The sequence below is a fragment of the Pollachius pollachius genome, assembly GCF_949987615.1.
Source record: "Pollachius pollachius genome assembly, chromosome: 16".
NCBI classification, from domain to species: domain Eukaryota; kingdom Metazoa; phylum Chordata; class Actinopteri; order Gadiformes; family Gadidae; genus Pollachius; species Pollachius pollachius.
The window spans coordinates 20,426,881-20,439,958 of NC_136949.1; the positions used below are offsets into that span (position 1 = coordinate 20,426,881).

General features: G+C 43.8%; 1 protein-coding gene across 11 annotated transcripts in view; it reads right to left on the minus strand.

The window, feature by feature from the left end:
• afdna (afadin, adherens junction formation factor a) overlaps window positions 1-13,078 on the minus strand; it is a 98,629-nt gene that overhangs the window by 17,467 nt on the left and 68,084 nt on the right. For all 11 annotated transcript variants that reach the window (XM_079753718.1, XM_079753715.1, XM_079753725.1 and 8 more), the window contains 6 exons: window positions 7,987-8,052; window positions 7,778-7,851; window positions 7,280-7,398; window positions 2,572-2,772; window positions 1,131-1,225; window positions 742-960 (listed from right to left, as the gene is read on the minus strand). In XM_079753718.1, coding sequence (XP_079609844.1) covers window positions 742-960; window positions 1,131-1,225; window positions 2,572-2,772; window positions 7,280-7,398; window positions 7,778-7,851; window positions 7,987-8,052 — 774 coding nt within the window. The remainder of the gene's footprint in view (window positions 1-741; window positions 961-1,130; window positions 1,226-2,571; window positions 2,773-7,279; window positions 7,399-7,777; window positions 7,852-7,986; window positions 8,053-13,078) is intronic.

The window sequence follows — 13,078 nt, forward strand, 5'->3', positions numbered from 1 at the left end:
AAGTCCAAAAGCTTTGTGCGCGACGATATTATGAATCACAAACGACTGCGTCGGTTTCTCCGACGTCTCTGGTTCTTCCGCGTCCACATCTATCTGAAGTAGACTGAACCGCGCGCTGCCTGCTAGCCGCTGCCGGGCGGTGCTGCTTCGCGGTGGTGGTCATTTGCGGCAGCGGCCGGCGGGGCTCAACAATGACTGAGATAACCCCAACTACAGTCTCGTTGTGGAAATACCAGAGACGTCAAAGAACCATAACGCACGCACGCACACGCACACACACACACACACGGCGCTCGCAAGTTCGTAGCTCATTGTCGGGCCAAATCCTCTGGGCGGTCAAGGCAGAGAAAGGGGAGGTAACTTGGCCCCTTATGACGACATACGGGGCCACATTCTAAATCAGCGCGGCTGAGCTTCCATTTTTTCAACGGCGAGCAGGATACCTAGTGCTCATTTCACACCGAACGCAAGTTTTAGCCACTGGGGGATCATAGGCAGGCAAGGGGAACTTATATTAATGTTAGAAAACCTCATGAGTTTTTGAACCTCGTGAGTGATTTTCATGCCATGGGACCTTTAAGGGCAGTACCCTCTATGCGCAACTTTTTAAAGTTTTTCCGATGTTTCGGCATCAAACTTTTTGGAGACTTGCAATTCTGAAAAACAATTAGGCTGGAGAAATTTCTAATCTTTTTAACATTCCAACCAGAAAATCTATATTTTATTGATTAGTCTGCCTACCTGCATGCTGTTGTGAAGTCCTTCGGAAAGGACTCCTGGCAAGCGCTCCCTGTCGTCCATGGGCTGCCAGTGTTGAGTCGGGGGGGGCTGGTTCTGGCCGTGCCCAGGGACCACCACCACCCGGTCCTGGCTCTTGGAGGCTGGGATGGTGAAGTACTCCCTGGGGTACGTCTGCGTTGGGATGGGGTACTCTTCTGGATGAGGGGTAGAGTGCTCCTCCTAAAGAATTTCAGTACAACCACATAGTTAAAAATTAGGCTCAATATTCTAATTAGGGGGCCAATCACAGTGCGCGAGGCAACCTACTGAAATGAGTGAGACTAGAGTGATTTTCCACAACAAGACGCCGGGCCACTCACACGTGGCCTGTGTCAGCATTGGTTACTCACGTCAGCGGCGCATAGGTTGCCGGTGGAGACAGACGTGATCTTTGTTCCTGGCCCACCAGGGTAGTCGGCCTTGCTTCTCGGACTCTGACCTTGATCTAGACGCATAGAAGTATGGATTAAAGCACTAGCAATTTAAAAACAAATCAAATTATCAACTGTTAAATCAAGGCATCAGGTTAGTTACTTTCCTAATTGAAACAGAATTGCGTTATTTTTGCTGCGCTCAGATGCTGCGTGCTGCTCCTGAACTTCCCACACCCCTTCTCGCGAACCTAGACATGAAAAAGATTATCCGTTCTCTTGCAGAAGTTGTGACTTATTTGTTTGCCTCACTCTCGATCGCTATAAGTGAATTATAAGATAGAGCCGAGCCCATCAGGATTCTCCCCAGAGCAGGTTTACACCACTAGACACACTGGACTCATACGGGTGATCAGGTCTTTTCCGTATTCTTTATCAGTAGTTTATAATAACACCAAATTTCCCCTGGGTGTCGAGGCGAAGAAGTTTGGGAACCCCCGCTCAAGACTCAAATTAAATGATACTTTGGGTTTCCTCTCATAAAGTTTTTTGCTGTTGTATTTCATTAAGCTTAGAATTAGCTTTTTTAGTGGTTAAAACCTGTGTCTTTTACGTAGTTTTTGTTCAACTCTTAAAACTCATAAATACAGTGTATTTAACGATTGAGATTCGCAAACAGAAATTCCACATTCACTCCGGTAGAAAAACTCTGGTGTTGTAATATGCTTTATTTGAACACGCAGGTTGAGGACTGTTAATTAGGATCTAAAATAAATGAAGGAGATCTCGCACACTTAAGACTGAAGAACTGCTCATTCGGCTCTCATGAAGACCCAGTCGTTTTTCCCACCGAATCTGACTACTTTTTACGACGTTCAGGTAGCGCTGACGCTAGTGCCGACGATAGCATTTTGGCAACAACACTCTCGCAGTTCGTTAGGACGAAACGCATTCTAGTTGCTGCTTGCGGCTTTTTCGAGAGCCGCTCATCTAAACAACTTCCAACTTGACTTTCTTGGGTTCCCAGCAATACACAGGCCTAGTGTGAAGTCCATCTGAATAATGTTATACAACAGTTGTATACACAGCATCCATCTAAATGTGTGTTGGCATTGTGCGGACGTAGTTAAAGACATAATGGAGTCTGTGAGCAGAGCCATAAGCCCCGCCCCCTCTGCCACCCAGAGCACCGCCGGCTCTTCCTTTTGTTCCCAGGTTATTAATATTAAACATCCATAGTGCAATTCCTCGGGGTCCCCAGAAATACACAGGGAAAGGGTGAAGTAGTTCAGAGACACGCAAAACATTCATTGGAGAGCTTCGACATCGATGCTTTAAATAAAGTGACATGAATGGACCTGAATCACCCGTGGTAAGAGGTGGGTGAGTGTGATCGGTGAGATATTGGGGGTTCACCTACTGGCCACGTTGGGGCTGGACCGGTGGTCGGCGCGGTTCTTGAGTAGCCGCTCCTCCCCGCTCATCTTCTTGGGTTCTGGGTACGACTCCCAGCCGGCCTGCGGGCTCTCTGGAGAGCCGTTCTGAGCGGCCGTGTTGTACAGCTCAAAGCCCTCGCTCTTTGGGCGCATCTTGCCATTCTTATCGCGCCCGCGGTCAGACGCTGGTGAGAGAAAGGGTGTTCAGAGGTTTGAGTAAGAAGAGTGACTCCGACGCTGTGGCTCCCCCTAGTGGGCAATTGAGGCACTGCACCTGCGTCTTACGCCCAATATTATTAGGATTTTTCAGCTAAATTGCATCATAATCAAGCTTTAATGCAATTAAAGGGGTGACGTTTGGTTCAGAAATACCCATTTTTGTATGAGATAGGGAAGGGGGACTTGGGTGGAAACCAGAGTTTGAAATGAAGCGTTTAACTGAAAGTCGGGTTTTACAAGACTGCATTCATGATGGATGAAGGGAAACAAGAATTCGCCGGATGAAGAGCAGGATATCAAGACTGTTTTGAAGAGAATTGACCTATCGCCAAGTCCCTCCCTTCGAACAGAGCTGGCTGATGATAATTCAGAATGATGACCACTCACTCATTTCTCGGATATATTTAAAAAATATATATATATATATGGAAGGTATAATGTGGTTATGACATGTCAGGATCTCCTGAAAGCAGCTCCTAGGCTCAACACAGCAGTGCTCAAGAATAATATTGGGAGTGTGGGTAAAACTTGCAGCGCTCATCGAGGCAATGATAGCATAGTGCAATAAATACAGCTTAGACAATACATTGTTACATACATTCATATTTGATGTTGATATGAGTCAGCCATAGCATTATGTTTGCACACATGTAAGACAAACTGGTTCAATTACTCTGTTTTTCCCTTAAAGCAATAAAACACATGCAGCCCGAGATGTGAAATCCTCAGTTGATATAGTCAAAGTGGGCGGGGATGAGGGCGGAGGCATCTGGCCTCTGTCGACAGTGGAACACCAGCGGCCTTCCTAATGGTACCTCCCTTTAAACGTCACTTCAGTCCACAGAACGGACGCGAGGCCTCCCTTAACTAACACACTCACATTCCATCACGCACAACTGGACTAGTTAAACCTTGTGTTGGCGATTTCAGAAACATTAAATTCACTCAAATGTCAAGTAGACACTGTCTGGGTGTGTGCGCGCACTTTTTGGTGTTCAATTTCACACACAACACACACACACACACACACACACACGTTGCGCTTTAGGCGGCTACAGGATGAACAAAAAGGAAGGGCGTTGTCTGGAGGGGTCCTGCTTCTTTTTCCAAGTCAACAAACCACCACACACAGCCTAGACAGTGCACTGTGCACGCAGCCGTCACCATGGGCAGAGTGCTGTTGGCAGCCAGCTTGTGTCTAGATGTTGCTGCTGGCAGTGTGAACAATGGTAGGTCATACATTTTACATTTGGAAAAAAACTATGATTGGTGGCTTAATCTTGTTTGAATATATACATTTTCAACTGGAAACCTTTACTGTTTTGAAGAGAATTGACTTCCTTCGAACACAGCTGACCTATTATAATTGTATATGATCGACTACACACTCATATTCCCCAGATATATTCTCAGGGGTGCAAACTGGTCACGGCCCAAAAAGGTGGAAAAACAATTAAAGGAGCAACGTAGGGTGCCCAGGCTTCTCCCCATGATTAATGCTGGATTTCTAAACAAACTGTTAAAGTGACCCATAAAAGCCTGTCAGTGATGCTCAGACTTACCATATGAACCAGTGCTAAGAACAACAACACCTCGACGCATCTATAGAATTCTAAAGATGCATTTATGTGAATTACAAATAATAAAAAAAAAAGTGACATACAATACCACCCCCCACAACTCCCATCAACCCCACCAGTGTCCATACCTCTCTAGTTTGTGTTGTATCAGTAGTTGTAAGTGCAGTCTTCCTGCTTTGCTATACATTTCTTTTAACTAACAAATTCAACAGCCAATTACTACAACAAACACAGACTACATAAACCAGCCCTTCAGGCCACATGGGTCATGTACTGTACTGTGCAGGTCAACGGAGAAGCACCAAAGGTCTTTTTGGCAAGCAATTTGTATTTGATAAGATTGTCAATATAGTAATCTATGCAGTTTTATCACTTACTGAAATAATTCCCCAATTTAGAGAAAAAAAGCGCTGCCTGGAAATCTAGCTAGAAGGCACGCGCAAACGAGCGCCACTAGACAGCCCATCAGCAGCAGTGGAGTCTAGCCGTCATCACCTACCTTACTCTGCCTCTCATTGGCTAGTACTCTTAGGACCCTTAATGGAACACTCTCTACAGCCATCACATTACCACTCATTATATTAAACAGATCAAGACCTAAAGCCATCACATTACCTCATTATATTAAACACAGAACAAGACCTAAAGCCATCACATTACCTCATTATATTAAACACAGAACAAGACCTAAAGCCATCACATTACCTCTCATTATATTAAACACAGAACAAGACCTAAAGTCATCACATTACCACTCATTATATTAAACACAGAACAAGACCTAAAGTCATCACATTACCACTCATTATATTAAACACAGAACAAGACATAAAGCCATCACATTACCTCATTATATTAAACACAGAACAAGACCTAAAGCCATCACATTACCTCTCCTTATATTAAACACAGAACAAGACCTAAAGCCATCACATTAACTCTCATTATATTAAACACAGAACAAGACCTAAAGCCATCACATTACCTCTCATTATATTAAACACAGAACAAGACCTAAAGCCATCCCATTACCTCTCATTATATTAAACACAGAACAAGACCTAAAGTCATCACATTACCTCTCATTATATTAAACACAGAACAAGACCTGAAGCCATCACATTACCTCTCATTATATTAAACACAGAACAAGACCTAAAGCCATCACATTACCTCTCATTATATTAAACACAGAACAAGACCTAAAGCCATCACATTACCTCTCATTATATTAAACACAGAACAAGACCTAAAGTCATCACATTACCTCTCATATTAAACACGGAACAAGACCTAAAGCCATCACATTACCTCTCATTGTATTAAACACAGAACAAGACCTAAAGCCATCACATTACCTCTCATATTAAACACAGAACAAGACCTAAAGCCATCACATTACCTCTCATTGTATTAAACACAGAACAAGACCTAAAGCCATCACATTACCTCTCATATTAAACACAGAACAAGACCTAAAGTCATCACATTACCTCTCATATTAAACACAGAACAAGACCTAAAGCCATCACATTACCTCTCATTGTATTAAACACAGAACAAGACCTAAAGCCACCACATTACCTCTCATTGTATTAAACACAGAACAAGACCTAAAGCCATCACATTACCACTCATTATATTAAACACAGAACAAGACCTAAAGTCATCACATTACCTCTCATTATATTAAACACAGAACAAGACCTAAAGCCATCACATTACCTCTCATTATATTAAACACAGAACAAGACCTAAAGCCATCACATTACCTCTCATTATATTAAACACAGAACAAGACCTGAAGCCATCACATTACCACTCATTATATTAAACACAGAACAAGACCTGAAGCCACCACATTACCTCTCATTGTATTAAACACAGAACAAGACCTAAAGCCATCACATTACCTCTCATTATATTAAACACAGAACAAGACCTAAAGTCATCACATTACCTCTCATATTAAACACAGAACAAGACCTAAAGCCATCACATTACCTCTCATTGTATTAAACACAGAACAAGACCTAAAGCCATCACATTACCTCTCATTGTATTAAACACAGAACAAGACCTAAAGCCATCACATTACCTCTCATTGTATTAAACACAGAACAAGACCTAAAGCCATCACATTACCTCTCATATTAAACACAGAACAAGACCTAAAGTCATCACATTACCTCTCATATTAAACACAGAACAAGACCTAAAGCCATCACATTACCTCTCATTGTATTAAACACAGAACAAGACCTAAAGCCACCACATTACCTCTCATTGTATTAAACACAGAACAAGACCTAAAGCCATCACATTACCACTCATTATATTAAACACAGAACAAGACCTAAAGTCATCACATTACCTCTCATTATATTAAACACAGAACATGACCTAAAGCCATCACATTACCTCTCATTATATTAAACACAGAACAAGACCTAAAGCCATCACATTACCTCTCATTATATTAAACACAGAACAAGACCTGAAGCCATCACATTACCACTCATTATATTAAACACAGAACAAGACCTGAAGCCACCACATTACCTCTCATTGTATTAAACACAGAACAAGACCTAAAGCCATCACATTACCTCTCACTGTATTAAACACAGAACAAGGTCTGAAGTGGACGCTTCACGACACAGTACTCGGTGGCTCGTCTGTGACTTGCTTTACCTTACAGCTGTAACAGAGTCAGGGTCGGACCAAGCCACTGACCACCTCCACACATCACTTACGTTACCCTTTTGAACGTTATTCCAACAAAACGTGTTTAGACCGTTTCAGAAATGGAAACTATCTAGCATGCATTGTGGTCACAGGAATTCAGCAGGTACAACAGAGCAGCAGCTAGCAGCAGGAAGGAGACACAGACCTCGGGGCATCATGGGGCTTGGCTGGTTGAGCAGAGTAGCGAGGCCGTGGTAGATGGCGCCCTGCTTGGCCACCTCCAGGGTCACCACGGAGCCCGTTCGTGTCATCAGTTCGGCAGCTCTGACCACACACAATGCAGATTGAAGAGAGGAAAAAGCATGACCAAAAGAGCAGACTTCTAGGGAAAAAATCCAGGTTTTGTATCTCAATAAACAATATCTCAATATTTATGCATGTCACTCAATCATCCCTGACTTAACAACCTTTTATATACTTGGAATTGATGTTGAATCGGTTGTCTCTGAATTAATATTCATCAATGATTCAGTTTATTTTTTTGGTATAAAAATACAAGCTATATTTAAGCTATTATGAATAAAGAGATGCTCATAAGCAGCTGAAGGCGGTCAGCTTGTGGCCCGAGCATGTATAGGCCAAAATGTCTGTTCCTGCAACCAGGAAGTAAGGGTGTTGCGCTATTGGTCAGGGTGATTCCCACCTCTCCTGGGATAGGCCCACCAGACTCCGCCCATCTACACTCAGCAGCTGGTCCCCTGCTGCCAGACGGCCATCCTGGAAGAAACAAACAAATAGTTTAAGTGAGTGAATTAGTGAGTGGGTGAGTGAGTGAGTGAGTGAGCGGGTGACTGAGCGAGCGACTGAGGGAGTGAGTGAGGGAGAGAGTGAGTTAGTGAGTGAGATCATTACCATGTCAGCAGCGCCTCCCTTGACAACAGACTTGATGTAGATCCCCAGTTTCTCTTGCCCTGCTCCCTAGTGATACAGAGAGAAGGATATCATGGTGAAGCTAAGTATAAACATCAATGCATATTGATGTAATGAAAATACAAAGAAGGGAAATAAAGGTCCAGCGAGTGGGATTCAGCGGGTAGTTCAATCACGGTAGTGGTTAACCGGCGATATATTTTTGACAGATTCTTTTGGATAACAGTCACAGAATTTGCCGGTTTGGTATGAGGTTTGCTTGACATTTAACCCATAGTTGAAAGAGCTGTTGTGCTAGAGAAAGGGACAATACATTCACAGACAAGTGTGGAATACATCAAGTCCACATAGTAGCAGCCACCATAGAGACACACAACGTTGTGGACAGTGTAAGTGAACACTACCATTGAGCTTTGTTACCAACTTGTTTTCCCATTGTGACCAGTTGGTAGACCCACACGCACATACATGCTCACACACAGTCTAATCCACCTCTTCGATCATAGACAATTATAATAATAGGCCAGCTGTGTTCAAAGGGAAGGACATAGCGATAGGTCAATTCCACCACCAACACCAATTGTGGACTGTTGAATCTCTTAAGAGTTACAAATTCTAGGCCCCCTAGGCTGTGTAACTCATAAGGCCCCCTAGGCTGTGTAACTTATAAGGCCCCCTAGGCTGTGTAACTCATAAGGCCCCCTAGGCTGTGTAACTCATAAGGCCCCCTAGGCTGTGTAACTCATAAGGCCCCCTAGGCTGTGTAACTCACAAGGCCCCCTAGGCTGTGTAACTCATAAGGCCCCTAGGCTGTGTATATACCATGTCTGATCGGTCTTGTCTTCAAAGACACTAAATAAATATTCAACCAGCTCATTATTTTTAGCAATGAATTTATCCAGGTTTTGCTCCTGGTTCTAAATAAGTTGTCTGAAGCCCTGGTAGACATGCCTGGTCCTGATGGTGAACTGCCTAGGGCCAATGGGCATCCTTCCTCTTTCTAGAACATGACTCACATGTTGACATGTCTAGTTAACATGCAGGATAACAGTTCAATAGGATCTTTGCTGTCTGATAGTATATAACTGACAGAGTATGATGTGCAATGTAGTATTCACCACAGAGGAAAGCAAGAAAAGGAATGTAACTGCTGTACTACAGTAAAGGTTAAGGTGCAGGGGGTATCCTACAATAACTAGATATCAGTACATCTGTTTCCACTACAAGTTCAATCCTGGTGGACTTCCCCAAAGTACTGAGTGAACACAGATGTATGTTTTCACACATTGCACAGGCCCAAAAAAGTTACTTAGAGAATTAGAGTTCTAAAAAAATATTTTGATTAATAAAATGTGCATTGGTCGCAGCAATGCCATGGGTGAGACATAGATTAGTTCAAAGCAGGACTGAATTAGCTGGTGTGGGCATCAGTGTATAACCCAACTAGTTGGACGATGGGCGAGTTAAAAGTAAAGAAAATAATACAGGCTAAAAAACGTTCAGGTTGTCACAAAAGGTCCAATATGTTTCCTGATATGTTATGTTGTACTTTATTATTTCCAATTTGTTGCACCGTTTGTGTCAGGGATCCCCTTGTTCTACTCTTGGTTTGCCATTTTCCTACATTACCCGGAATACCTTTTTTGGTGTAGATTTTTACATCCCCAATGATTAACTGATCTTCTAACCTACGATATGTGTCCTGTATGGAGGGATGGATGTGTTGCTGGCTAGTGTCTAATGAGGCTCTTCCTCCGACGCCTTGGCCGCCGTCTCTTCAAACATCGCTCAGCAGCGGGGCGTCCATGGAAGTCAGAGCATGAAGTGGTAGCAGTTCAGTCAATAGTGCCCACAAGACTGAAGTGCATTGTGGTTAATATATATATGGTTAATATATATATGGTTAAAGGGGACATATTATGGAAACAACACTTGTCCTGGCTTTCGGGGTGATGTTTTGGGTCTCTGGTGCTCCCACACGCATACAAACTTTGAAAAAAGTCTGCACATGATTTTTTGAGTGAGATCTGCATTTCTGAGAGTACGCCGCCTACAGTTACCTAGCGAGCAAGTCAGTTTCGGCGCCCCCTCTTACGTAGGGAGGGGCACATATGAATATCACCTGCCACTTCCCAACCCTCCTCCAATCAGGGCATAGCTTAGATTTTGTGGACCAGCGGACGAGCAGCTTCAGTGGGCGGAGCTCGGCAGCTAAGCTCTGGGAGAACATCCATTTCTCCGCCGGAGCTACGGGACTGCCGCCGATCTTCCCCCGCCGGAGCTGCCGGACTTCCGGAGGAGGAGACATGGAGGAGAAAGGGATTGTACTCCGGGAGCTAAACGCGGCAGTCCGGCAGCTCAACGCTTCGGAGTACAATCCCTTTCTCCTCCATGTCGCGGTTCAATATGGACTTCAGAAAGTCAAGGCCAAGTTCCTTTTCCCGCCATTCTTCTCAACCATGGCCGAGGTAACCCCCATTACGAGTCTTTACTTGTTGTGGAAGTACCAGAGACGTCATACGCAGTCTTTATGATTCATAATATCATCCGAGGCGCACCAGCTTTTGGCCATGATATTAGATATATTATATAAGTACCTATATATTATATAAGAATATTATTATTAATATATATATATAGCTCCAGGAGTCCGCAAACGACAACAATCCCTTCTTCTCCATGCTGTGGATCGCTCTGACAGCTCATTGGTCAATGGGCAGCAGCTCATTTGCATTAAAGCTACAGACCCCAGAAACAGCGCATTCTGAAGGGACTGAAGCAGAGGGGTATAGCGCTAGGCAAGATTTTTTTTCTATTTCCAGCAAACAGCTTCAAAAATATGTTTTCTGGAACTATTATACTTTGTTTAACACACCATTGGAAAACACCATAATACGTCTCCTTTAACAATATATCTAGAATTTTTGTAGCCACTTGAGTCAGCCACCCCAATCTTGACGTTAAAAGTGATAAATGATATAATGATAGTGTTAAGATTTTCATTTTCTCAGTCTCATTTGATAATCGACATTCTGTTAATCCCCGAGCAAACTAGCAGCTCTATTATTTCCGTGAGCCTTAAATCCATATTAAGGCAGTTTAGGCCAGAGTCCCGAAATGGGAGATTCACAAAAGGGTTAGCTCCAAGTCACTTGTAGCTTTGTGAACACACAACTTGCTAAAAGCCCTCTTGGAAGTGTGTGTGTGTGTGTCTCTCTTTCTCTGTGTGTGTGTGTATGTGTCTCTGTGTGTGTGTGTGTGTGTCTCTGTATGTGTGTGTGTGTCTCTCTCTTTCTGTGTGTGTGTGTGTGTGTCTCTTTCTGTGTGTGTGTGTGTCTCTCTCTTTCTGTGTGTGTGTGTGTCTCTCTTTCTGTGTGTGTGTGTGTCTCTGTGTGTGTGTGTGTATGTCTGTCTCTCTGTGTCTCTGTGTGTGTCTCTCTGCGTGTCTGTCTGTCTCTCTGTGTCTCTGTGTGTGTGTGTGTGTGTCTGTCTCTGTGTGTCTCTTTGTGTGTGTGTGTGTGTCTGTCTGTCTCTGTGTGTCTCTTTGTGTGTGTGTGTGTGTGTGTGTCTGTGTCTGTGTCTGTGTCTCTCTGTGTCTGTTTGTGTGTCTGTGTGTTTCTCTGTGTGTCTCTCTGTGTGTCTCTGTGTGTCTCTCTGTGTGTCTCTCTGTGTGTCTCTCTGTGTGTCTCTCTGTGTGTCTCTGCGTCTCTCTGTGTGTGTCTGTCTCTGTGTGTCTGTGTGTCTCTTTGTGTGTGTGTGTGTGTCTGTTTGTGTGTCTCTGTGTCTCTCTGTGTGTGTGTCTGTGTGTCTGTCTGTGTCTTTCTCTGTGTGTCTCTCTGTGTGTCTGTGTGTCTCTCTGTGTGTGTGTGTGTGTGTGTGTGTGTGTGTGTGTCTGTCTGTCTCTGTGTGTCTCTCTGTGTGTCTGTGTGTGTGTGTGTCTGTCTCTGTGTGTGTGTGTGTGTCTGTGTGTGTGTGTGTGTGTGTGTCTGTCTCTGTGTGTGTGTGCGCGCGTCCATCCTCTCATTGTTCTTGCCCTCAGGGGAGGTAGCTCTCTTGTGCTATTGTTTCACTAATACTTATTTTCTTCAAATTCCTGAAAAACATGGAAACTCTAAAAGTATGGCAATTGACATTCTGAAATACTACCTCCTAAATAAGGTAAATTGAGTTATAGTTGTAAACTGGGAAGTGTGTCTGCAGCTGAATGGAATGCAGCATGCTGTCTCCAACTATTGTACGGGGGGTAAAGGGGCACCAAGAGGAAGACCAGCAGGGCTCGGTTTCCTCAGCTCCAGCTGTGAGATGTCGGGGAAGGAAGGCCTTCCACACAATCCAACACCAAGGAAAAACAATACACAGCTGCAACAGGAAAGATATTCATAGTTCTTTGTGCCTCACAAGAGTTCAGAAATTGAACCAATGACCATGGAATGTGCTTTGACTTCTACCATGTGAATCAACACTGAACCAAAACAAGCTGAATATAGCTAGAATATACACAATGCATTAAAACACAGCCTGCTTCTTAGTGCAGGTCAAGCACACATGTACACACATAACTACACTTGTTTTAGGGTAATGTCTAACTGCTTCTTTCAGTTGTTTTGTGTATACCCAAGTATAGATCCTTTGAATAACTGATAAAGCTAGCCCCAGCCCAAAGATAAAAGGATGTACACAGAAGTGCGGCACAACACAGAAACAAACTGCACTGTACCTCAGCATGTAGCCTGCCCACCACGGAGAACCACATGTTCTACAGGTAACTTGCACACGCCATGACTCCACACTGCGACCAGAACCGGTAAAACATCCAGATCCAATAGAATAAGTTACTTTACCACCAGGTAGGAATGCAGTAAACAGTGTTCTGTTTTTCTTCCTTAAAGCCACCTAATTAAATGCCTACATACGAGTCCAAAGCAGAGGTTGCTGGAAGCACCGTTACTGCGCGTCTACAGCGCCCTGTCCTGACACACTCCCCTCCTGCTTGTCCTTTTGAAGAGGGGGTGGGGGAACCCAGCATCGAGCGGCCAATCCCATGCCACGAGCCAAGTTCTGGTTTGTTAGCTTG